This window comes from Microtus oregoni, unplaced genomic scaffold, assembly GCF_018167655.1.
Source record: "Microtus oregoni isolate MIOR12 unplaced genomic scaffold, Mior012 000118F_ref0000498, whole genome shotgun sequence".
Lineage (NCBI taxonomy): Eukaryota > Metazoa > Chordata > Mammalia > Rodentia > Cricetidae > Microtus > Microtus oregoni.
Window position 1 is genome coordinate 1130001 of NW_024544747.1, and position 24099 is coordinate 1154099.

The 24099-nt window shown below is 52.0% G+C and overlaps 2 protein-coding genes across 2 annotated transcripts; both read left to right on the plus strand.

Annotated features, from left to right (window-relative positions):
* Positions 1-4558: 4558 nt before the first annotated feature.
* LOC121444154 (keratin, type II cytoskeletal 75) lies at positions 4559-12738 on the plus strand. The gene is made up of 9 exons (XM_041645942.1): positions 4559-5044; positions 5562-5776; positions 6643-6703; positions 7224-7319; positions 7973-8137; positions 9787-9912; positions 10041-10261; positions 11319-11353; positions 12494-12738. The coding sequence occupies exons 1-9, from the start codon at positions 4559-4561 to the stop codon at positions 12736-12738; spliced, it is 1650 nt and encodes a 549-aa protein (XP_041501876.1).
* A 1916-nt stretch (positions 12739-14654) lies between these two features.
* LOC121444152 (keratin, type II cytoskeletal 5-like) lies at positions 14655-23579 on the plus strand. The gene is made up of 9 exons (XM_041645938.1): positions 14655-15134; positions 16782-16990; positions 17592-17652; positions 18418-18513; positions 19532-19696; positions 20529-20654; positions 21395-21615; positions 22139-22173; positions 23356-23579. The coding sequence occupies exons 1-9, from the start codon at positions 14655-14657 to the stop codon at positions 23577-23579; spliced, it is 1617 nt and encodes a 538-aa protein (XP_041501872.1).
* The last annotated feature ends 520 nt before the right edge of the window (positions 23580-24099 follow it).

The window sequence follows — 24099 nt, forward strand, 5'->3', positions numbered from 1 at the left end:
CTGCTGAGAGGCTGGGTTGTCACTGGATGTTTGTTACAGGTTTGTCTCCTCTGGGGCCCCCCGATTCCTCATCTACACAGCTTCTCCCCCCAAGATTCCTCATCTGCACAGCTTCTCCAGGCTCAAATCTTCCGCTCCTTTGTTTCATTCCTCTCCGCAGCTGTGCCCTGTCACCAGCAAATCCCCGTGTAGACCGTTGTTCAGTAAGAGTTAAGATGTGTGTGTCTATAGAACTTCACACAGGTAACATCTCTGGGTGTGTCTGATACACTTGTTCATGGAGGAAGGAACATCTTGCTTCTTAGATGGAAAGAGTGTACCATTTTGCTGTTAAAACTTCCTGGGAGAATTATGAGGACTCTGCACTGCCCATCACATAAGTCTGTGGGAAAGAGCGGACAGTCAGTGGAGGAGCTACACACAGGCATGTCTCACGTATTGGGCGTCATCAGAACATTGATGACGGCAGAACTCGTGAGAGAACAATGATCATGGCTGCCATTTAGGGGCAGGCTGGTGCTGCCTAGTAGTACACCAACTATGGAGGAAGTGTGGCCACCCTCATGCATAGTCAAGCAAGAAAAATGTTCAAGTCTGGATGTACTGTCTCGGTGAAATCACATTCTCCCAATTCAGCCCCGCAGAGCATGCCGGCTGGGAGGCTCAGTGGAACTGCCTCTGCTCCCCTCCTCTTCGAGAAAGAGCTCCAGGGATGGAGGGGTTCTATCTGCTTTACTTCAAACTCTGCCTACCACGACTATAACAGTGAGCAGTTAGCCCAGGATAGGTGCTGCTAAGCGATTAGCCCAGGACAGGTGTTGCTGAGTTGAAGAGACTCAAGGCAATGGGGTAGATGGCTATGGCCTGGGTCCTCTGATGCCTCAGGAATGGCCTGCCCTGGGCAGGAAGTCTCCTCTGTTCAATGGCATTCTACTTACATTCCTCCTTGGCCGTGGCCTGATTGAAAGCCAAAACTTTCAGGTACAACCCCCAGCTTCTCACCCCTGACAGGCCTGTCTCCTTGCCTTGCTATCCTCCTCCCAAGTTCATTCCTAGTTGCCAGTCCACTGCCTGTCGATGGGAACAACACTCTGCCAAGGACCTCAAGTTCCACGGAGCAATCAGCCTAAGCTCAAGGGGCAGGCATGAGAGAAATCGCAGGGTCCAGCTGTCTCAGCTCTGGATCCCAGAACACAGAGTGTCCTTAGGCCCACCACTCCTCCAGACCACAAGAAAGGTCCCAGAGAAGCCCAGGTGGTCAGGGAGCAGAAAGGAGCCTCTAGGTCTCCTGTCAGGTGAACTCTTGATGCCATTCTCCTGAGGATCTGGGGAGGAAGCACCCACCCTCCAGAGACACACGGCCACCTAGACCACTAAAGCTCAACATAAGGAAGAGCACGCACTCCACAGGACAGCGGGAGCGTCAGAGCTGGGCCTGGCTTACCAGAAGGCTTCTTAGACAGTTGAGGGCCTGGGAGACAGTGCCGTCGTGGAGTATCTATCTGTCATATAAGCATGAAGACCTGGACTTCATCCTCAGAGACCACATAAAAGAGACCAATAAGGAGGCTCACCCTCATAATTCCATCGCAGGATGTCAGGAAAGGTGGCCCTGGAGTTTGCTAGCAGCAAGCCTCACCTAATTGCCTAATCACCTAATTGGTGAGCTTCAGGCCCTACTGAGAGACCTTGTCTGGAAAAATAAGGTGGCTGACTCCTGAGGAACAGCATCCAAGGTTGGCCTGTGAGCTCCATATGCACATACGCACACATGCATGCATATGCAACATACATGCACATATGCACACGCATAGGCACTCGTGCACACACTTGTGAGTGTATATGTTACCCACACATACACACACCAATAAATAAATAAATCAACTAATTAATTACCGAAAGAAATCTCCTCAGTAGAAAGCAAAGAAGGAAAGTTTTAAGAGTAGGTAGGTGCTTCGGGGAAAACGTTAAATCAAACTGCTGTTGCCCTTTTCTTCTATTACAATGGCCAATTTTTGGTATTCCATTGTTACTAAAATCTATTTTCAGAATAAAATGTGTTCTCCATTCAAAGAAAAGAGTAGGTAGGAGAGGAGTGTGGACATTGTATGTAGGAATGAAGTTTTCAAAGAGTCATAAAAATACTATTTTAACGAAGAGTCAGTATGTTCTGAGATTTTAAAGAGGATACGCTTAGCACACACAAGATCTCCAATTCACACACACACAAAATGAATACAAAGAAAGAGGCTAATGGCCTGTTGTTGGCAAGGCCGGCTCTCCTAGGCACTTGCCATCTATTTAAATGAAGAGGTGGTTATGGGTGGGAAACAAGAAGGCAACAGTGAGAGAAAATGGGGTGCCATGAGAAAGGAAGGAGTGGCCAGGAAGGTGCCAACGTCCAATTGCCATAGGCAGCTCAAGGAAAAGCGCCAAGGCATCTGCCTGCATTCCCTCCCATGGACCAGCGCCATGCTGTGCTCCTGAGCCCTGCCCCAGTCAGCCTTTGTTCCGCAGAAGGCTCTGACTTCACTCTAAGTGCTCAGGAAACAAACAGGTCCCTTCCTCTGGGAGACAGATTATCGCACAAAGAGGAGCAAAGAATACAAAGATGTTTATTGCTTCTATGGGCAAAGGCAAGCATGCACCAACCTAACTAGGACCTAGGTTCACTGACAACCAAGTAAAGAACTGAGCTCTGCTCGGCCCGTGTCAACAAAAGCTGTGATTCACAGGCTCCCGTGGAAACAAGGAATCTCAACCCCAACAAGAGAGGTCCAGCCCTTCCTCAAAGCCCCAGGTAAAAGATGGCTCCCAGGAGGGAGACCGGCCCTCTGAGTGTCAAGCTGCCATTCCAGACAGGTGAGAACATCAGCCAGGCACTGTGGGCCTCCCAAAGGTGCCTGTAGCATGGCACCTGGCTCCATTTCCCACCTACCAGGTGGTATCAGCCTGTCTCTAGACACAGGGAGAGGGAGAGGGGCGGGTGGGGGCAGGGAGGAAGAGGTCAAGGCACACTGGAAACCGTCAGTCCACGCTCTAAAGCAGCATGTAAGACACTGTGAAGAAGAGAATGAGGAGCCAAGAGCATGGCTGTGTGACAGAGTTCTGTCTGAGCAAGCCTGATGACCTGACCCGAGGTCCACCTGGATCTGTAGCAGGAGAGAATCAACTCGTAAAAGTCGTCTTCTGACCTCCACACGAATGCTGTGTCATGTGTGGGTGCCAACAGTCTCTCTCCTTCCCTCCCTCCCTCCCTCCCTCCCTCCCTCCATGTCTCTCTCTCTCTCTCTCTCTCTCTCTCACACACACACACACACAAACTAATAATAGTAACAATAATGATAATAATTTTCAATTTGTAAGACAAGATGAACGAGAGTGGGGTTTCTCCAGTGTGTGTAGCTTTGGGAATACAGGTCTTCAGAAAGACATACCCTGGGAGACTTCTGGAAGAAGACAGCCTCAAATATAGCTTGATTGTGTATCGTCTTGTTCAGTTACCCAGCATGCTTCAGTTTTGTCTCCCCAGCAGGACTGTGAACTTATTGCTAAGGATTAAGAAAGTGTGCTGTGTTACTTCTGGATCCTCACAGGAGCCGTTCTAGGGCAGGCATGTGGCCAGCGTTCATGATTGCCGGTACCCTCTGCACTCCTGGACACGCAGTCTGCACACACTAGAGGCACTGTGAACGGGTTTTCATACGTGAAGACTCTCCATATACTCCATTTTGCAGACATGCCCTGAAGTTCAGAAAGTTTAATGATGAGCCCAAGGTGCCATGGCTGGGCACTGGAGGGGCTAGGATTCAAACCCAAGTCTTCCTGCTCCCACTCCGTCCACAGAAGACAGAATTGTAAATGACCTTGAAAGTCAAATATTGGCATAAACAGGACATACACACAAGTGCATACCAACATACATGATCCGGGAATTACATATGATGTCCAGCAAACAGATGGTTTTGAGCAAAATTAAAGGGTAGTCAATGCTGTGTGGAAGGCTGTGGAAGATGAGTGCCGACCAGAAGGAGCAGCCTGATGGGCTTGCGGAAGGCAGCCCGCAGCTGCTGAGGAAATGCTCCGGCAGAGACACATACCTAGAATAGGAAACACTGTTGCAGTGGCTGTGTTGACACAAGATGTTTGGACTGAAGGGAGTTAGTCCCAGGCCTAAGAAAGCGGTCAGAAATGAGGCAGTGTTTTTGCGTCCATTAGGAGATGCATGATTAGGACCTGACTGAAGCAATTAAGTCGCTTCTCACCCTCTGCTGATCAAGTTTCAACTAGAAAGAAGTTTCCACGTGGGGGAGGGGAGGCAGCAAACCAACTGGGGCTTTTTTTTTAATGCCATTTCCTGCAGGGGTACTCAGGGTGAGCTCAGGGTTGGCAGATGCCTAGGGAATGCCATCAGCATGGCCCCCTTCATTAATCCAGCCCCGCCCTTTGTGGGGGCCTATAAAAACCCAAGGGCTTGCACTTCCTTAGCTGCCTGGCTTCTCCATCCTCTTCAAGAATCTACCTCGAGAACTCCTGCCACCTGCCTGCTTCACCCGCCATGTCTCGGCTGTCCACCATCACCTTCCACTCCAGTGGCAGCCGCAGGGGCTTCAGCACAGCCTCTGCCACCACCCCAACTGCTGGCCGCTCCCGCTTCAGCTCTGTCTCTGTGACCCGCTCCTCAGGAAACAGTGGGGGACTTGGCAGGATCAGTGGTGCTGGTGCTGGCTTTGGAAGCCGCAGCCTCTACAACCTTGGGGGCACCAAGCGGGTCTCCATTGGTGGGTGTGCTGGTAGTGGCTTCCGGAGTGGCTTTGGTGGCAGGGCTAGCAGTGGCTTTGGTTATGGTGGTGGCATTGGAGGGGGCTTCGGTGGCCCTGGCTTCTCTGTCTGTCCCTCTGGAGGCATTCAAGAAGTCACCGTCAACCAGAGCCTCCTGACTCCCCTCAACCTGCAAATCGACCCCACTATCCAGCGGGTGCGGAAAGAGGAGCGGGAACAGATCAAGACCCTCAACAACAAGTTTGCCTCCTTCATCGACAAGGTAGGGCCTGTGGCCACCCCTCACATTCCCAGTGCAGGAGTGGCTAGAGGGGAAAGCTCAGCTCTGGAGCCAGCAGCAGTGCAGGTTCCCAGGAGAACATTCACCAACCAGTACCAGCAGTGGGCTATGGACAGAGACATTTTCATGCCAGGCCAGCTGGCCCACAGGACTTTGTAGAGATGCCCCACCCCACCTGGTCCTCTCTGGGAGTTCTCTTCCAGAAAGAGGGTTTTCACTGTGCCAGCTACCCTGACCCAGAGAAGCGGCATTGAGAAACTCAACCCAGACTCCATGACTCCCCCCATAGAGGTTATGTTCTCCCGCATGGCAGTCCATTGAAATCTTAGAGTCCTTGGGCTACCCCCATGGACTTTCTCATTTGGGAATGGAATTGTCAATTGTGTAACTGCTGGCTGAGCATGGGGTAAAGGGGGCTTGCCTCCACTGTTAGCAAGATTGTGCAGGTTCTGCCTCCCTAGCTTCTCACATGAGGCTCATTCTCTCTGCTCCTCTGTAGGTGCGCTTCCTGGAACAGCAGAACAAGGTCCTGGAGACCAAGTGGAACCTCCTGCAGGAGCAGGGCTCCAGGACTGTCAGGCAGAACCTGGAGCCCTTCTTCGACGCCTACCTCAATGACCTCCGCCGGCAGCTGGATGGTGTCACTGCTGAAAGAGGCAGGCTGGATGCTGAGCTTAGGAGCATGCAGGAGGTCGTAGAAGACTTCAAAGTCAGGTGAATGGGAGATGGGCTCCCAACTCCACACAACCATTCCCAGTGCTGCTTCTCTGAGGTCCAGAGAAGTGCAAAGGAGTGAATGCCACATGAGCTAGGAGGCTTGGGTGTGCAACCCAGAGTGCAGACGGCAAAGATGGTACACGCAGGGTAGTAAGGGACCTCTGTCTCTGCCTCGCTGCTAACAAACAGGAAGGGCCGGGTCTTATCTGTCTACATGCCCGAAGTGAGCACCAGCATCATCTGACAAAACAAACACGGAGCTCATTCTGGGCAACAGTGTTGCTGCACCTGCAACCTGCTGCTTATCTCCATTGGATGTGAGCCTGGGAGCTGAGATGGCTCGAATTTCCAAAGCGGCAGGAGTGCAAGTGAAAGAAGGCAGAAGGAGGGGTTCTGATCTTCCTAGTGGAGGTGAACACAGTTTATTGTCTGGGCTACAGCGCAAAAGCATGGTCCTAGCAAGTCCGTTAGCTAGCTTGATCACAACACCCGGTGAAAATATTTCAGAATGTTCCTGAAAGACTGTCCTGAACAAATAGAGTTTTCTTTGCAGGTCCGGTGGGCACTACTGAGGCAGCAAATACTTTGGTGATTAGGACTATGTGTCCACAAAGAAACGGAATTGCCTAAGCTCATGATTCTATTCTCATAAGTCTATGCTCACCTTCTAATCTTATAAAGGTTTCTTTTAACTGGTCTACCTTTTATAGAGGAAGAAGTAGGGGTTAATGAATCATCCACAATCATGTGCAGGGCACCGAAGAGCTGGAGAGGAAGGAAGGTCTTTAAGTCTTGTCAAGGCAGCAGCAGAAGTTAAACCTTGCTCAATCTCACACCCCCTTGCCCTCACCTTGTCCTTGCAGGTATGAAGATGAAATTAACAAGCGCGCCGCTGCGGAGAATGAGTTTGTGGGCCTGAAGAAGGTGAGTAGGGCGTCTCTTAAATGAGACTGAGATCTGAGCCTGTCGTCCCGAAACTCAGAAGACAGAAACAGGAGAGCTGTGTCTGAAGCCAGCCTAGGTTACATGGCGATACCATGCCTCAAAGAAAGAAGGACTGGGCATCCAGAGCAGGGTCAGGGCTTACCCAGCATTCCCTTTGGTCAAGATCCAGCACTGAGCGGTGGAGAGAAGGAATTTCTAAGAGGAGGAGGAGGGTAGAGAATACAAAGAGAGATTGAGATTTAGCATTAAATCTTGGGGTATGAGAGAGTCTAGTCCTGGGTTCACGCAAGAAATATCACATCAGTGAGATTATGTGATGAGCGCAAACCTCCCAGAATATACCCCTGTATTGAAGGCCCCCACTACTTCTGCTCAGGTCTCTGTTAGCCCAGGAAGCTTAAGCCCCAGTCTCAGTGAACTTCTATCTCAACCCCTGAAATCCAGGCTCAATTCTGCTCAGCTTCTTTTGACTTGCTATTTGGATCTGGGGTCATTTCAGGATGTGGATGGAGCCTACATGAACAAGGTGGAGCTGGAGGCTAAGGTTGACTCTCTGACTGACCAGATCAACTTCTACCGGATGATCTATGAGGCAGTAAGTGTCTGCAAGTGCTTCTGTTGCTCCTGGTACCAGAGCCTAGAGAGGAAATGAAGCTGCAGGTATCATTCCCTTCTTGAGTCCAGTCAGCATGGTGCCAGAGAGGAATGCTGGGAACTCTGGCACCTGAAACAGTTTCAACTCTGAGGTCTCTCTCCCTACAAACAGCAGGGCAGCCCTAGCTAGGAGGGATGCTGGTTCTCAGGTTCCAGGCTCTGCAGTTGCTCCCTCTCCTCTGCTGTAGCTCAACTCACTGGCCAGAAGGCTTCTAAGGCTCTGAAGATGCCTCATTTGGATCTCTGCCATGCGGAAGGCAGATACCTGGGTCTATGGAGAGACGGGAAGGAAGTGATCAAATCACCCTGCAGAGGTGTGGTGGCAGGATTACCTGATGCTGCAGAATGTCTCTGTGAAGCTGGGGGTCCACTGAATGCATAAGTGGAAAGCATTATTGTTAGTCTTTTTTTTATTATTATTATTGTTAGTCTTGAGAGGCAATGCAGAGAAAATGGTTCCACCACACTGATCAGTTGTCTAGAAACTTCCAGGGCCAGGACTGGACGCCAGAGAAGGGATTTCTAGCCTAAGTAGTTAGTCACCTCAAGATCCCTTTCTCTTGCCCATGGTGACACTGAGTTGGTGCCCTGCAGGAGCTGTCCCAGATGCAGAACCAGGTGAGCGATACCTCTGTGGTGCTCTCCATGGACAATAACCGCAGCCTGGACCTGGACAGCATCATCGCCGAAGTGAAGGCCCAGTACGAGGACATTGCCAACCGCAGCCGGGCAGAGGCTGAGTCCTGGTACCAGACCAAGGTGAGGTGATAACGCTCGGGTGAGTGTTCTGAGGCTGAACCTCATCACCTCTCTCACTTCTTCACTGCACAAGTGCAGCCCTGGTACTAGGAAACCCTAGCTTAAAATCCTTACAGACCTCTAACAGCATCCTAAGTGTGTGTACCCAGTTGGTGTTGGGTGCTCAGAAGGACGTGCATGGTCCCCACATTTCTCTCAATAGAGTGGCCTGGATGAGATTCCAAAATGACCAAGAATTATGTATAACAGTCCTAATGGGCCCATGAATTCTTCCTATAAGCTCCGAGGTCCTCCACTCTGCCAATGGGGCTTTAGATGTAAATATAGAAGGTGCAATCAGAGAGCCCAAAATCGAGAAGGCCAGAAAATGGGTGGGTACCACGGAAGGGAAAGAGCATCACCAGAGCACTTCCAGCAAGGTCTGGCTCTTTAGAAGCCAAGCAGGAAGGATAAGCAATGGTGAAAGAACAAGAGGGATTTTAAGGCTGAGTGAGAGGCTAGAAGGCAAGGACAGGAATATGAGCAGGAGACTCGTATTTGCAAGAGGGAGGCTGGAATGACCTTAGAGAGCCCCAGCTGAAAGCCTGGGTGGACAGCTTTGTCATAAACAGTGTAGCAGACCACGAGGCATCCCCTTGCCAAACCCAGGTCCCTCACAGGAGCAGCTGCTTGCCACTCTGTGGCACCCCTCCTGCCCCGTCCTGCCCTGAGCTCTGCACTAGGCCCTTCTGGTAGGTAGTGAAGCAGGCAAGTTGTCTGATGCCAGGGTCCACAGTGCAGCTCCTTGGCAGTGAGCAGAAGATAGGGAGCATTTAACCCCAGCTGGAAGTGAAATTAGAGACTTCTCCCTGTTGGCTGTTGTTCCTTCCAGTCCTGAGTATCTGGCCACAGGGGAAGCTGGGCTGTTCAGCACTTTCCAGACAGAATGGATCTTGACTCAGACAGGCACTGGTCTGGAGTGAGCAGGAGGAGGCAGGGTAAAGCGATCTCTTCTAAACTAGCACATCCCAGACACATCTAACACGAGCACCAAGACCAGGGTTTCTGCTGGGTCGGCACTGGGCCTTCTGTAGCCTCTGCACCGTGTAGTTTCCTGCCTTTCCTCCCTGGTCCCCACACTGCTATCTGCAAGGTTACCTAAGTTCATGGGCATAGCCGATCCTGATACAAGCCAGACCAAGAACCCCCATCCCACAGCGACAGCCAGCAAACTTGCCATCATTCACCCTGCCACAGGGTAATCTCCTAAGTCCCTTTTCCAGTCTAGAATGTTCTCTCTCTAAGCTGTCTGCATAGGCCCCTCTTTTCATCCTGCAGATGACAGCGTCTCCCCTTTAGACGCTTCCCTTCTGCCCTCCCACCCCACTACACACACCTTCAAACTTAAGTAGGACTCCTTTGGGACACTCTGAAGGACCCTGCTCATTTACTACTGGCTACTTATCTTTTGGATACAAATTGAGCAATAGTATAAGTGCCTGGAAACAGAGGTCAGCTTGTGTTTGTATACCACTCCCAGAGTCTGCTGCCTCCCCAGAGAGCAGAGGGGCTCAAGAAAAACCATCTGGAGATGAATGAGGGAAGGGGGAGAGTGGCTTTCCCTCACCTCACAGGAGTTTGACTAGACTGCCCATGTCTGCTCTTACCAGTATGAAGAACTGCAGTTGACAGCTGGTCGGCATGGTGACGACCTGCGAAACACCAAGCAAGAGATTGCAGAGATGAACCGGATGATCCAGAGGCTGAGATCTGAGATCGATGGCGTCAAGAAGCAGGTACAATTCAGTCAGTGCAAGAGTTCCCATTTCTTCTGTGTTATCCCACCACCTCCAAAGACTCCTCTTATGGATCACGGCACCTCCGGGCTCTGTCCACGGACTCACGACACCTCCTTTCTTTTCAGTGCACTAGTCTGCAAACTGCTATCTCTGACGCTGAGCAGCGTGGAGAGCTAGCCCTCAAGGATGCTCGGGTCAAGCTGGTGGACCTTGAAGATGCCCTGCAGAAGGCCAAGCAGGACATGGCCCGGCTGCTGCGCGAGTACCAGGAGCTCATGAACGTCAAGCTGGCCCTGGACGTGGAGATCGCCACCTACAGGAAGCTGCTGGAGGGCGAGGAGTGCAGGTCTGTTCTCAGAGCAAACAGAGCTTACCCGGCAGCCTGAGCTATGGCAGTGAGAGTCCAATCTCTTTTCAGGCTGCTAAGCCACCCCAGGTGCCCTGCACCCATAGAAATGCAAGGCCTGAGAAGGTCTAAGCAATCACTTTCTGTTAAAGGAAAAGACATATAATTTAAAAATAGTCATTTAAAGATTTATTTATTTATTTTATTGTGTGGGTATTTTGCCTGCTTGTGTACTGAGAGCACGCCTGGTACCAGATCTCCCTGGAGCTGGAGTTACAGATGATTGTGAGCTACCATGTGGGTCATGGTAACCTGGGCCCTCTGTAAGAACAAGAGCTCAAAACCACAGGTCGTCTCGCTACACCCCTAAAAAAGTTTTACTTTAATTAAAAAATAAAAACCTTGCTCTCCTTCAATTTAGTAGTCAAAGGGATGGGCTTTGGAGGCAGATGTACCCTGTTTCATACCTTGTGACCATGAGCAAGTAGCCTCTCTGATCTTCAATTTCTCACTGTAAAACGGGTGTAATAACACCTACCTAATGGGGCTGTTCAGAGACGCAAATGGCACCGTGAGCATGATAGACTCTCAGTAAGTGCTATTGTTGGCTCTGAGCGAGAGTTTAGGAACGAATGCCGGTTGCTGAGACAGTAGTAGCCTGATTGTGACGACTGTGGGTGCCTCTCCGCACCTGTAATAGCATGACAAGACTCCCTCACTGAGAGGAAAATCTGGTTATAGGGGCCATCCTGCCTTTGTGATGGACTCTAATCTGATTGGTTTTCACTTCCTCGGGGTGGTGGGGAAGGAGGGATGGGTGGGCATAGTTTAACACCGAGCTGCGCCTCTGAGGTTCTGGGCTCCACACCACCACATCTGGGGCTCCTTTACTATTTTTAGTACTTTGTGTGTTTTTAGAGTTTTAACTGGCATGATTTCTGCAATAATAATAATAAAGCTGTTTTCTGTGCACTTAAAACAATCACAAAATTTGTATTGAAAATACCTGGACAGTACATATGTAACCTTTAACCTTTCCTCCTCTCCTCCCGACCAGGCTGAGCGGAGAGGGAGTTTCCCCAGTGAACATCTGTGAGTACACACCTGTGGCTTGGCGCTCCTGTGGTCAGGAGACGGGGCTGATATGAGGCAGCTGTGAGAGCCTTCAGGCAGCGTTCATTTTGAGACAGTTGAGGGGCTCAAGTTGAGGACAAAACCATCGTGGGTTAGGGGAGCTTGTGCTATCTACTTATTTACTAGAGTATTGGAGTTGGACCTGGGGCCTTGGTGTATTCTGACCACGTCCACATATCCCCACCCTGTCTTTGGGTCCTGGATACGAACCCCACCTCACACCTGCCAACTCCCCACCTGGCACATCTGTGTGTTTAGCTTGAGTCTCCCGCTGAGTTTAACCTGAGTCACCTGTGTGAGCCTGGGACAGCACTAGAGGAATTTTTTGTTTTCTGAGACAGATTTCATGGAACCCAAACTGGCCTCAAATTTCTGATCCTTCTGCCTCTAGCCCCCAAGGTAGATGAGAGTCTTTGGGCTCACGGTTCTTCCCTCTGGAGGGAGAGTGCGAACCACTGCCCAGGTGGTTCCTGAAATTGTCCTACAGGAAGCTCAAAATCCCAGCCACATCTCCCACCTCCCAGAATTCCATGGGGCTACAAGAGCTCAGAGATGAGCACCTGACGTGGACAGTTTTGCCTGGGTCCTTTGCAGAGAACCCTTTACTCTAGTGCCAAACCAGGACAGTGAGGCAGTCCTGCCTCCTCTAAGAAGTCCAGAGAGCCGGCTGCTGGTCTTGGCTCTACAGAGTGTTACTGCAGGAAAGCCCTGGGCTTTACAGGACAGCCACCATCTGTGTTTAGAGTGCCACACCAGGGGGACTTCTGGGGAGGGGCATGTATATTCCTATGAGCTTCCAGAAGGAAGAAAATGCTAGAGTCAAATCCAAAGACAGCAACAGCGGTGGTAGAGCAGAGGAAAGAGGGGAGCGCCTTCCTGGAGATGCCCAAAGAGAAGCACTGTGCAGTAGAGAGAGCCTGGAGAAAGAAGACAGCTCAGACCAGCAGAGGTGGAAGTCTAAGGCAGCATCTCACAGAGCAAGCAGGGGATGCCTGTGAGACCACCCATCTCGGCCACAGACACTCCATAGCACAGGCTCTGAGATCGGGTGCCTTCTCTCCTGCCTGCAATTCTGATTCTGTCCCCTCTTCTCCACAGCTGTGGTCACTTCAACAGTTTCCAGTGGCTACGGTGCTGGCAGCAATTTTGGAAGTGGAAGCCTGGGTCTTGGTGGGAACAGTGGCTACTCCTTCACCACCAGTGGTGGGCACAGCCTGGGCACGGGCACAGGTCTGGGAGGCTCTGGTTTCACCACCAGTAGCTGCCGGGGCCCGGTGGGCAGTGGCTCCAGCGTCAAGTTCATTTCCACCACATCATGCAGCAGGAAAAGTTACAAGCACTAAGGCAGCCAGCTTGTGGTCTCCTTTGCAGCCGAGAAGCCTCCTCGCACTCCTAACTGGATGCCTGGACCCTTCTCCCATATCCTCTTCACAGAGGCCCCCTGTGCTGCCAGGGATCCTGGCCTCCTGGCTAAACCCATTCCCTGGACTATGGCAACCTCCCTATAGTCCCTAGGCTGCTCCTGGTACTTCTTTGTGCCAGACACACAAAACGAAAGCCCACTCTCTTCCCAAGTTCACAGTCAGTAGGTCTGCAAGTGCCCCTTCAGCGTCACCTGTCCCTTTCCTCCAGCCGAGCGATGGGGGTCTGTGTTGGCCACCTCAACAACAGGCTGTCTTGTCCTTCTCTCGCTGCTTGTAACTGCCAGCCAGAGCCAGTGCTCCTCTGTCTCCTCCTGGAATGCGTAGTAAATGCATGTGTCACGTGTTTGGCTCCTAGCCCTCTGTGTTCAGTGGTGATGAGCCCAGGGCAGTTCTCAGCCAGGGTTCCACATAAGCGGTACTCAGGACACAACAGCTTCCTAAAGAGCTGAGGGGGGAGTATGGGGATGACAGCAGCCAACAGTTTTCCTCTCACTTTTCTTTGGGAGGCTTGTTTGGGAAGTCCCAACCCCTGGGCAGAAGCCTTGCCCAGCCTTCTCCACCTCAGTATGTCATGGGGCGAGGCCAGCCCCTCCCCACATCAGCCTGTGTTCTTCGGGACAGCACTGACGTAGGATGGGTAGTCAAGGCAGTGGCCGGCAAAGGAGCCGATTGTTCCCCGACAGCTTCAAACTCGCAGCCCTGAGCAGCGAAATGACAGGGCAGGAGAGGAGTTAGAAGTCAGCCCCGAGGCCAGGCCAATGAGCCTGTAATCGCAGACAGCGGGAAGACGCCCAGGAAGCAGCTGCACATTGCTGAGGTTACAGTCTCGTGGTCCCCTCCTCTCAAGACTGTGGGGGAATGATGGGACTAATCCTGAGTGGGGCTCAAGTTTGTTTAGACATGGTGGACTGGACCCTTAGGATTCACTGCAGAGCTGATAGAAGCTGTCAACCAGAGCTATGGAAACCATTTGTGCTAGGGAAGGAGTTCAGTGACACAGGAGTCAGGAGAGAGGAATATGAAATGAGGGGCTACCATCTAGAATGGTTAAGAGGGTAAAGGTTTCAGATCGAGAGAAAAGACTCTGAGACAATTGTTAAATTCTCTAAGACCAAGGAAGACAACAGCTGAGGGCAGGGATTTGGGTGACCTCTGACTGCTCTTTAGGAAGGACAAGACACCCCATTTTCCCTAGCTTTGAGAAGTTCAGAGATTCTGGACACGTAGCTCAGCCAGCATGGGTTCTAGTCTTGTTGCAGAATTCCCTAGCTGTGTGGCTTGTGTGCCAAAGGCTGCAGGTAGAAACCAAGGGCGAGAACAGCCATGGTGAAAAGTGGAAGGTGGGTTTCAGCTCATGACACTGCCCAGGACTGTTGGCAGTGACTTACCTTCCACTTTCTCAAAGTTACAAAAATACAATGTAATAACCTTTGTGGCAGGCCTGCCACAAAGCGGTGCCGACTCAACAATGGTGGGGTGAGCAGTTTGGGGTCCAGAGTCTGGGAGCTGGGCATGAAAGAGAAAGCTGCAGGTGGAAGAAGCGGGGGGGATGAGGGGTGTCTGGCAGGCGGGGAGCTCTGAGGCCAGGCTTGCCTCAGGCTGGACTCCCTAGGCCCGCTCCTGCCCAGGGAAGGGAGTTCCTCATGATGATTAGCGGGCAGGAAGATGGACTGTGGCCAGACATGCCATTGTGGTGAACACAACAGAGGGGTCTTTGATCTGCTCTGGCCAAGCCCAGCTCTTGAAAGGGATAAAACTCAAGGTGAGTCCAGGCGAGCCAGAATCTAAAGACTCTTCGCTCCTGCATTTGCTGCCCTTTGACACCAACTTCCACCATGACCCAGCGTTCCTCTGTGACCATCAAATCTGGGGGCACACGGAACTTCAGTGCCTCCTCAGCCAGCATGCTGCCTGGCTGTCGGCCAGGTTTCAGCTCTGTCTCCATGTCCCAGAGCGGGAAGAGTTTTGGAGGCAGCTTTGGGGGTGGTTTTGGGACAAGAAGCCTACACAGTTTGGGGGGTAACAAGAGAATCTCCATCAGTGGGGGCTACCGCTCCAGCCAGGCCAGCTTTGGAGGTGCTGCCTGTGGGTTAGGTGTCGGCGGCATAGGGTACAGAGTTGGGGGAGCCTATGGTGGGTATGGATTTGGAGGTGGGATGGCCCCTGGAGCTGGAGGCATCCATGAAGTGACTGTCAACCAGAGTCTCCTTACCCCGCTGCACCTGGAAATCGACCCATCTCTCCAACGGGTTCGAAAGGAGGAGAAGGAGCAGATCAAGACCCTCAACAACAAGTTCGCCTCCTTCATAGACAAGGTGAGGGACAAGCGGGGGCTCCACCACAGAAGAGACTGTCATCTGAACTCCTCACTGTCTGGGTTTTCCTGAGGTCACCTGGGGCTTCTCAGGACCCATGCACCCAGGGGCTAGGCAGTCTGCTGATAGGGAAGGAGCAGAAAGTACCCTCTCCATCAGCCCGAGAGCTCTCAGACCCACAACAAGGGCATTGCCACTTTGACAGTCAGCCGTCATGGGCTCAGCTAGATGGTTTGGAAGGAAGGTGGTAAAAGAACAAACAAAGGCTAAGGGTGCGTGGAAGCGTGTTGGGTCCCTTTCCTTCTCCCAGGTAACTAACTCTAGTGTCCTCCCAAGACAGAGGTGTTTCCCTGGTGACACAACTTGGTGATAGCGAATGTCTAGGAAGAGGAGTAGACAATGAAGGGCACTGAGATGACATGTGTCGCTTCAGCCTGAGTCCCAACAGTCCTAGAGGTCCCCAACTCTGGGAGAGCCTCTAGGGACACGACGCACCACCTCATGCCTCAGCTAAGAGCATAGTCACAGCCCTGGTCCACTCGGGCTGTATGGCAGGGAGGAAGGAGAATGTGAAGGACAGAGATGTCTAGCTCAGGCCACACTTTGGACTCCACTGAGAGGAGAGTTTCCTCTCCTCTCCAGCCCCCGCGGGGTGGAACAGATGGACTCTCAGATCCATTTGTGGCCTTGTTGTATTGTGAATGCCTCTTAGTGGGAAGCAGATGTTTGGGTGGAGAGACCCAGCTGGTGCTCAGGCACCAGCCCTAAAGCTTTGTCACTTGTCAACCCACCTGGCCTGGGTTATCTCAGCAGGGGTGTGACTTCCGGGAGCCTGCTGAGAAGAGGAGATAGGTCCTGGGCTTTTCTTTGTTCTGGTTTGTCTAGAGGGGGTGTGGGAATAGTGGGTGGACCTGGGAAGGACTGGGGACCAGGGCATACTCTCTCCCACAGTGGGAGACGAGGGAAAGAAAGACACACTTAAAGACCTCTGTGGGGACATTGCCGCCTCTAAAGTCAAGGAGGTATTGTTCTTCTATTTTTGGAGACTAAGTAGCATTCCAGTTCCTCCCAGGGGAAGGACTTCAGGTTGAAGGAAATCAGGATCAGATGGAGCTGAGTCCAGAAACCCAAACAACAGCTCAAGGAAGGGGATTGCTCAAGAGCTGGTGAGAGGCATGGCTAGGACTGTGCCTAGGTTCCTTTAGAGTAGCTCCAGGGTGGCCCACACTAACATTTGTAAAGGGCACAGGCAGTGGAGTCCAAGTTCCAGATCCTGAGAAATCTTCCCAGAAGGGAAAAGGAATGATAGACTTGCCTGCCACAGCCTCCCACAAATGTAACAGGAATCAGTTTGGGCTCAGGCAGTCATAAAGTTCTTTTCCTAAGTTCCTGTCGACACGGTTAGTGTATCAGATGTTCCTGTCAACAAGGTTGGTGTATCAGATGGCCTCCAGCTCCCCTGGACCTAGTACTCGCCCCCCAAGCCCACCGTTCCAATACTAAGGTGGGTCTCTGCATCCAGGCCCCTTGCAGCTCAGGGGGAGCAATGGAAGCCACCACCTACACTAGCGGGGGTATCCCACATCACAGACCATGTGAGAGGCAGAAGCAAGGAAGCCTTCACAATCTCTGATCTTTGCGGGACAGGTGCGGTTCCTGGAACAGCAAAACAAAGTCCTAGAGACCAAATGGAGCCTGCTGCAGGACCACAAAACCACCAGGACCAACTTGGAGCCCATGTTTGAATCCTACATCGCTAACCTGAGGCGCCAGCTGGAGTGTCTGGGAGGAGAGCGGGGCAGGCTGGAGACGGAGCTGAAGAGCATGCAGGATGTGGTGGAGGACTTCAAGAACAAGTGAGTGGGTGCTCTGTCCAGCGGCTCCAGCGCCCTGCCCTGGGGTTCCGGGAGGGTCAAGCAAAAGGAGGAGGGTGCGCTGTTCTCCAAAACTGCCCATCTGACGGGAATGGGACACACATTTGGGGCATGAGATGGAATCAAATTGATACAAAAGTTTAAAAAAAAAATGAGCAGAGGTTTTGGTCCAGAATGTTAGGGTCTGAGGAAGAAAGGACTGGGGTTACCGAGGTAATGACCATATGAGTCCAAAGACTTGTCCAAATGTAACAGCCTTTAACTTCTGCTGATAGGAAACAGCCTAGAATAGCAGGAGTCAGGCTAAAGAGGATGGGGGTGGGGGAAGGGCACAGCACAGGACCGGGCATGGTTCTACTCCGGCACTTCCAGCTGGAGTTTTCTTTCGGCAGAAGCGGGGCGATTTGACTTGGGGTTCGGAGGCACATATGTATGAGGGAGCCACACCACGGCAGGATGCTTTCCACATGTGCCCTCCCGCCATAACCTTGAGCAGAAGGAAACGCAGGGTGTGCTGGAGGCCTTCTCCCACCTCACTCCCAAGCCCTTCTCCCAACACCCACTCTTCTCCTCCTTTCCTCAGATACGAAGAGGAAATCCACAAACGCACAACGGCAGAGAATGAGTTTGTAGTACTCAAAAAAGTAAGCGGCAAAGGCTTTTTCGCTGACTGCAGGTTCCTGGGGGAGGCAGTGCTTCCACTGAATCCTCGGTCTTCTTGGAGACATATTTGACCTTAAACATGAGGCTGCTGAGGTCCTGGGGTGTTCAGTTTGTTGTACAGAGGTGATTAGAAGCAGGTCAGGATCCAGAACTCCCAACTCCAAGCTGTATAAGTCACGGCACCAGCCTCTCTCTGTGCACAGTGCAGTGTAGGGTAAGGAGAAGCCAACTGGGCCTGGTCCTAAGCTCAAAATCAAGAATTCAGAGCCCATCTTTGGGCAGGGCTGTAGGAGGATAAGGCAATGGAAGTCTAGAGGTCTGACTGTCTGGCTTTGAGACTGGCAGAGGGAAGGAAAAAAACACCAAGGATTAAACTGAGGGAAAAATGGAGTAGCAGCAAGGAGAAAAAGGAAAAGGGGCAGAATGGGCAGAGGCATGAGGATGGGGGCCCATGCAGTCTTTGGGGAGAGTGCTGAAGAGCTCATAGGAAGTGGGAGCCCCATGACGCAGAACAGGGCATGCTCACCCTTGCGCATGGCACTACCTGAGGAGCAGCAGACAGGCGCTCCTAAAGGTCATACTATGTGGGCTTCTCCATCCCTCTGGATCCACTTAACAGCATGCAGCAATAATATGGATTTCCGGGGGAGCTGAAGCTGCCCCCCTAGCTCCAGAGATAATTTCCAGAGGCTGCGAGTTGACCCAGGGAGGGCAGGACTTGGAATGACATCATGTTCCGTGTCCAGGATGTGGATGCCGCCTACATGAACAAGGTGGAGCTAGAGGCCAAGGTGGATGCCCTGATGGACGAGATCAACTTCCTGAGAGCTTTCTATGAGGCGGTGAGAGACGCTGGTGTCCTGTCTGGAGGGCTGGAGGCTCGGACCCATCTTCACCCCACTACCCCACCCCACCCCGGCCCCACCCCACCCCGGCACACAACTACTGTCTCTTTACTGACCTCCTTCCTCTCCCCTCCTCATCCCACCTGTGGATTGTGATTCACGGGGCAGATCCTACTTTCTTGGAAGTAGCAAAAGTTTCCAAAGGCGAAAAACTCAACCTCGGCTAATTAAAATAATTAGAACTTATTAGAATAACGTGTTCTGTTGGGCAGACAGCATATCTGTCTGTCACCAAATTCAGGGATTCCTGCAGAACTGTCTGAGCCCTATGGCTCACTCCCTAGCCCAACCCAGTTTCACTGTTCTTCTTCCTGGAGCCCCGAAACTGATACAGCAGCAATCATGGAGCCTGCAGGTGCTTCCTCTTCAGGAGTGGTGACTGCCTGTCTTTCCAGAAGATGTGTTTTGTGGAGCTCCAGGGTACTCTTCTGTGGGTTGTAGGGGCAGCACCACAGACTTAATCAAGACCCTCGGGTTTGGGCCTTTTTAGGAGCCCTTTCTGCTGTTTCTAGCTAATCTTCATGACCCATCCTATGAGCATAGCCAGGACAGTGGGGAACAGGATGAACTCAGCAGTGCCTGGTCCCTTCTGACTCAAGCTTCTTGCCCAAGGCAACAACAGTCTATTGGGTGTGAAGGGCTGGGCCTCTTCAAAGAGTGAGCCATCACACTCTGACACTCCCTTGACAACGGGAGTGGCTTCTAGAGAATTCTAGCTGGAGTTACCTGCGCTGCACTCGGGTACACGTGTGCCGATGCTGAAGAGCAGCTGTAGACTTGGTGGTCTCCTAAATATTCAGAGCTGAGAGAGGCGCTGCACTCCACAGTGCAAGACCCTCCATGCCAGAACCTGTCCCAAGGGGTTGCCAATCCCAAAGCACATGTATGCACTCATATACACATCTGCACACACGCATGCACATACATGAATGACCTGTCTTATCTCTCCTCACAGGAGCTGGCTCAGCTTCAGGCTCAGATCTCTGAGACCTCTGTGGTTCTCTCCATGGACAACAACCGCAGCCTGGACCTAAACAGCATCATTGCTGAGGTCAAGGCCCAGTATGAGGACATTGCCAACCGCAGTCGGGCAGAGGCTGAGTCCTGGTACCAGACCAAGGTGAGGTGCCAAGATCCAACCAATTAAACAGGCACAGAGATTGAAAGCTGTATTCGCAAATAAGATAGGAGTCTATCCTCTCCAGTGTCACTGCCTAGTGGGGTCCAAAGTGTCTGAGTTCCACTGAGAGCTTCATGTGTTCTGAACATTACCCAGGGTCAACACCATCAGAGCAACGGGAATAGTCAGGCAGAGTTTCCAAGGCTCTGTACCAGAGAAATAGTTGTAAGTGGTCAAGTTGTAGCCACCATGCCAATCAGAGGGGGCAGTGTCAAGAGGAAGGTCTAGTGCCTTCTAGATGATGCCAGAGGATGCAAAAGAGAGAGCTGGAGCTGGTTGGGGCCAAGGCTCTGAGGACAGAGACTTGGTATGGACAACAGAATGACATTTCCCAAGTTGGAATAAATACTCTGTTCTGGGAGTCAGGGAGACAGTACGCTCTGGTAGCATGACAAATGTATGGAAGGAGGATCTCTATCAGAAAGTGTGTGTGTGCGTGTGTGTGTGTGTGTGTGTGTGTGTGTGTGTGTGTGTGTGTGATGCTGATCTGATCTGGGAGAGTCAGATGCATGGAGTGAAGGGATAGGGAAAAGAGAGGCCAGGAGCAGGAAAAGGAGAAACAGCATGGCCACAGCTGTCCAGCTGCTGCTGCAGTGTGTGGATAAGGAAAGCAAGTCCGGAGCAAAGACTGATGCCACTGAGCGGACTCAGTGGTCACAGTAAGACAACACAGGACCTTCTGAGCAGCACCCTGAAGGTCTGGAGACCCCGGGGAGCTCCAGCCCTCTCTCCTTGGGCCTGACTGCCCCTCACCTGGAAACTTCTCCTCCAGTATGAAGAGCTGCAGCGGTCTGCTGGCCAGCATGGGGATGACCTCCGTACTACTAAGATGGAGATCTCTGAGCTGAATAGGGCCATGCAGAGGCTGCGTTCTGAGATTGACAACCTGAAGAAGCAGGTAAGACTCCCATCCAAATCCCTGCATCCAGGAAGCCTTGGGTCTGTGCTGTCCTAGTCAGGATTTCTATTGCTGTGATGAAACACTATGACCAAAGCACCTTAGGGAAGACAGGGTTTATTTAGCTTCTGCTTCCACATCATAGCTCATCATGAAAGGAAGTCAAGACAGGAACTCAGGGCAGGAACCTGGAGGCAGAGCTGATGGAAAGGCCACAGGGGAGCTGCTTACAGGCTTGCTCCATATGGCTTTCTCAGCTGCTTTTTTGTAGAACCCAGGACCACCACCCACAATGGGCTGAGCCCTCCCCCTGTCAATCACTAACTAAGAAAATGTTCTACAGCCAGATCTTACGGAGACATTCTCTCAACTGAGGTTCCCCCATTCAGATAATTCTAGCTTGGGTTAAGTTGACATAAAAGTATACAGCGCTTGGGGCTTACCTCAGTTTGTGCAGAGAGAAGTCTGTCAGAGAAGGAATGGAGAAGCACGGGCCTGAGACAGGCCCTTTCCCCTGGAGCACAACAAGGCCAAGCTGGTCTTGCTTTATATCCTTACCTTCAACCCAGAGGAAGACCGCAGAAAGCCATTTTCTCACCCAGAAAGCTCTACACCATCCATGGGGACTGATAACAATCTTATGCCCAGACTCAGTGCTCTGACTTCCACAGCACTGACACACCTCAGGGAAGTTAACCTCCGTGAGCGGTGTCAGAAGCTGCTCTTTCTCCTGTGGGCAGTGTGCCACACTGCAGGCTTCCATCGCTGATGCCGAGCAGCGTGGGGAGCTGGCTCTCAAAGATGCCAAGCATAAGCTGGCGGAGCTGGAGGAGGCCCTGCAGAAGGCCAAGCAGGACATGGCGCGGCAGCTGCGCGAGTACCAGGAGCTCATGAATGTCAAGCTGGCCCTGGACATCGAGATCGCCACCTACAGGAAGCTGCTGGAGGGCGAAGAGTGCAGGTGAGTTCCCACCATGGCCCAAACAGATGCTACCAGAACAGGATAGTATGCTACAGAGGCCACGTGAACCACTGACCACCCTGCCCCTTCATAGAAGGGTCAAGGTCAGATGCAGGTGTCATTCACTGTTCCTTCACAGGTTCCCTCCTACAGCTGCTTCCGGGCCTGGGCTAGGGGCATGGCTGTGAGGCAAAAATGACCAAAAACTCCTAAGCAGGGGCATTGTAACTTGAGCCTCATAACACACGCAGTGCCCTTGGCACCAGCCTCAGGGATGTCCCACACTTTGCTCCGTTCTACCTCATCGGCACGGGGTCTCACTTCCGGTTTCTATCTCTATTTCCCTCCGGGGTTCCCCTCCTGTATTTTTGCTAGATTCTAAAGCTCATGAGGTGGATGCCAGCCTTGTTAAACACAGGGCGGGCTCACAGCTTGTGCTCAGCATTGATGGCTTCACATGCAAGGGACTGGGAGCTCTCTAAGTCCTCAGTAATGACACACCCTCTCTTCCCACCTGCCACAGGCTCACTGGAGAAGGTGTTGGTGCCGTGAACATCTGTGAGTAAATGTCTTGGAAAGACAGAAGAGTGGCTGGGGAGGAGAGGCGGCATTGGGGCCCTAACATCGCTGAGATTTGGAAATGAACAACTGAGGCAAACATGCCATTAGCCCCTCTTCTTTTTTGGTTTCTTTCCCTATTGGTGTTAAGAGTGCTTAACATTCTTTGTCCCTGGGAAAGGAGTCTGTGCACTATTTCTCATTCTGAGGAAGTATCCTCAAATGCTGCAGGGGACCCTTTACCCCTTGGTGGTTGTAATGTCACATGTCTAGCCTAGCCCTAGAGGATCCTGAATAGGACAGAACTACCTATGCAGCCAGGGTCCCCAGTCCTCAGCTACTCTAGCAAAAGCATGGAACAGCTTAAAGACCTATACATAGGATTGAAGCAAATTGTCTGAGAAAGTAAAGCAAACATGTCAGCTTTGCCTGGACATCCAGGAGACCAGAAGGTCTTCTCTTGTCTTCGGCAAATGTGACAGTCCTGAGTCATGGTCATGGGGATGAGAACCCCTGGGCCTCAGCCAGGTCAGAAAAGCCAGATCCTGTGCTCATTAGAGAAAACATTAGGAAAAGTCTCACAGGAAGAGCAGACTCCCAGAGGGAGGGCAGGCCACAGCTTCAAGTGTCTAACAGGCTGGGAACACTGCCCCCTCATGGGCCTGAGTTCACTTTTGCCAAGGTATTGGAGATGACACTAGCAGCTCCAGAAATGAAGCTGAGGAAATTCCAATACTTGGCAGGGAGACTCATCTAGGTGGCCTTTGGAGCTGTCCTGATAAAGTCCAAAATCCCCTTCCCAAATTTGAGGCCTTGTGTCCCATCTAATGTGAGAGCCCTAACAAAGAAAGGGACAAGGCATCCTAGGAGCCTACGACCTGTCCTCAGGCAGGAGTGACCTTGAGAGTGCTGTTTGGTGCTTTGCACCTCCATCTGCTCATCTCTGCCCTGGAGGTCACGGCCATGGCGGCATCTCTTTGAGGGAACAGTACCATCACAACTGTGGGAGCTTCAAAAGTCACAGAATCTCTGGTGGAGCTCACCCTGCCTCCTGCAGCCTCCGGAGATAGCTTGTCTGTCATCTGAGCTTTCTTGGCAAGAGAGGCAGCCTGGAGATGAGCGTGGGAGGGACAACTGACAGCTGACAATCTGACAATGTATCCTGTGGCTTCTTCTTTTCAGCTGTGGTCTCTTCCTCCGGGGGCACAGGCTACAGTGGAGGTGGCGGCCTCTGCATGAGTGGTGGCAGTTACAGTAGAGGTGGCTACAGTAGTAGTGGCCACTGCTACGGTGGCGGTGGGAGTGGTGGTTTTAGCTCCACCAGTGGTCGCAGTGTGAGTGGCAGCAGCTCAAGCATGCGGATCGTCTCCAAGACATCATCCAGCAAGACGAGTTACAGGAGCTAATGTGCTACCTGCCTCGCCACTGTCCCCAGCCCCCAGCTCCCAGCTAAGGCCTGATGCTTAGTTATGCTCACCATCCCCAGCGAGAGACACTGACACCAAGTGGCCTGTGAGTTTTAGGTCACCTCGTCCATCTTCTGCCTCCAAGCAGGCCTTCCAGGGATACCCCACCCATTGTTCATCTCAAAGTCCTCCCTTACCCACACTGACCCAAATGCTCTAGGCCAGGCCTTTGCCCCTAAGCAGTAGGGGTTGCAGAAGTCCTCCTCTTGTTGCAAGAAGTCCTCCTCAACCTGCTTGAGCTCTACAATCCCAAGGGGTTTTTCTTACTCAGTCCTCCATGAGAATTTGACCTTGGTGGCTCAGAGTCACCTTTCATTGTGTGCTTCCCAGCCTCTGAGGTGACTCTGAGATGGGAGGATCGTCCATCCCTCGTCCTGGCTTTCTAAGCACTCAGGGCAGAGCCAGACAGGAAGCTGGAGAAGGGCGGATCTTTGCAGCTTTCTCTTGCTCCGGGGCACAG

Excerpts from the sequence above, each read along its gene's own strand:
- LOC121444152 (XM_041645938.1), top strand. The coding sequence starts at position 14,655 with ATGACCCAGCGTTCCTCTGTGACCATCAAATCTGGGGGCACACGGAAC. Across the intron at positions 18,514-19,531 it reads TGAGAGCTTTCTATGAGGCG|GAGCTGGCTCAGCTTCAGGC; the intron begins GTGAGAGACGCT and ends CTCTCCTCACAG. Across the intron at positions 19,697-20,528 it reads AGTCCTGGTACCAGACCAAG|TATGAAGAGCTGCAGCGGTC; the intron begins GTGAGGTGCCAA and ends CTTCTCCTCCAG.
- LOC121444154 (XM_041645942.1), top strand. The coding sequence starts at position 4,559 with ATGTCTCGGCTGTCCACCATCACCTTCCACTCCAGTGGCAGCCGCAGG. Across the intron at positions 6,704-7,223 it reads AGTTTGTGGGCCTGAAGAAG|GATGTGGATGGAGCCTACAT; the intron begins GTGAGTAGGGCG and ends GGGTCATTTCAG. Across the intron at positions 10,262-11,318 it reads CTGGAGGGCGAGGAGTGCAG|GCTGAGCGGAGAGGGAGTTT; the intron begins GTCTGTTCTCAG and ends CCTCCCGACCAG.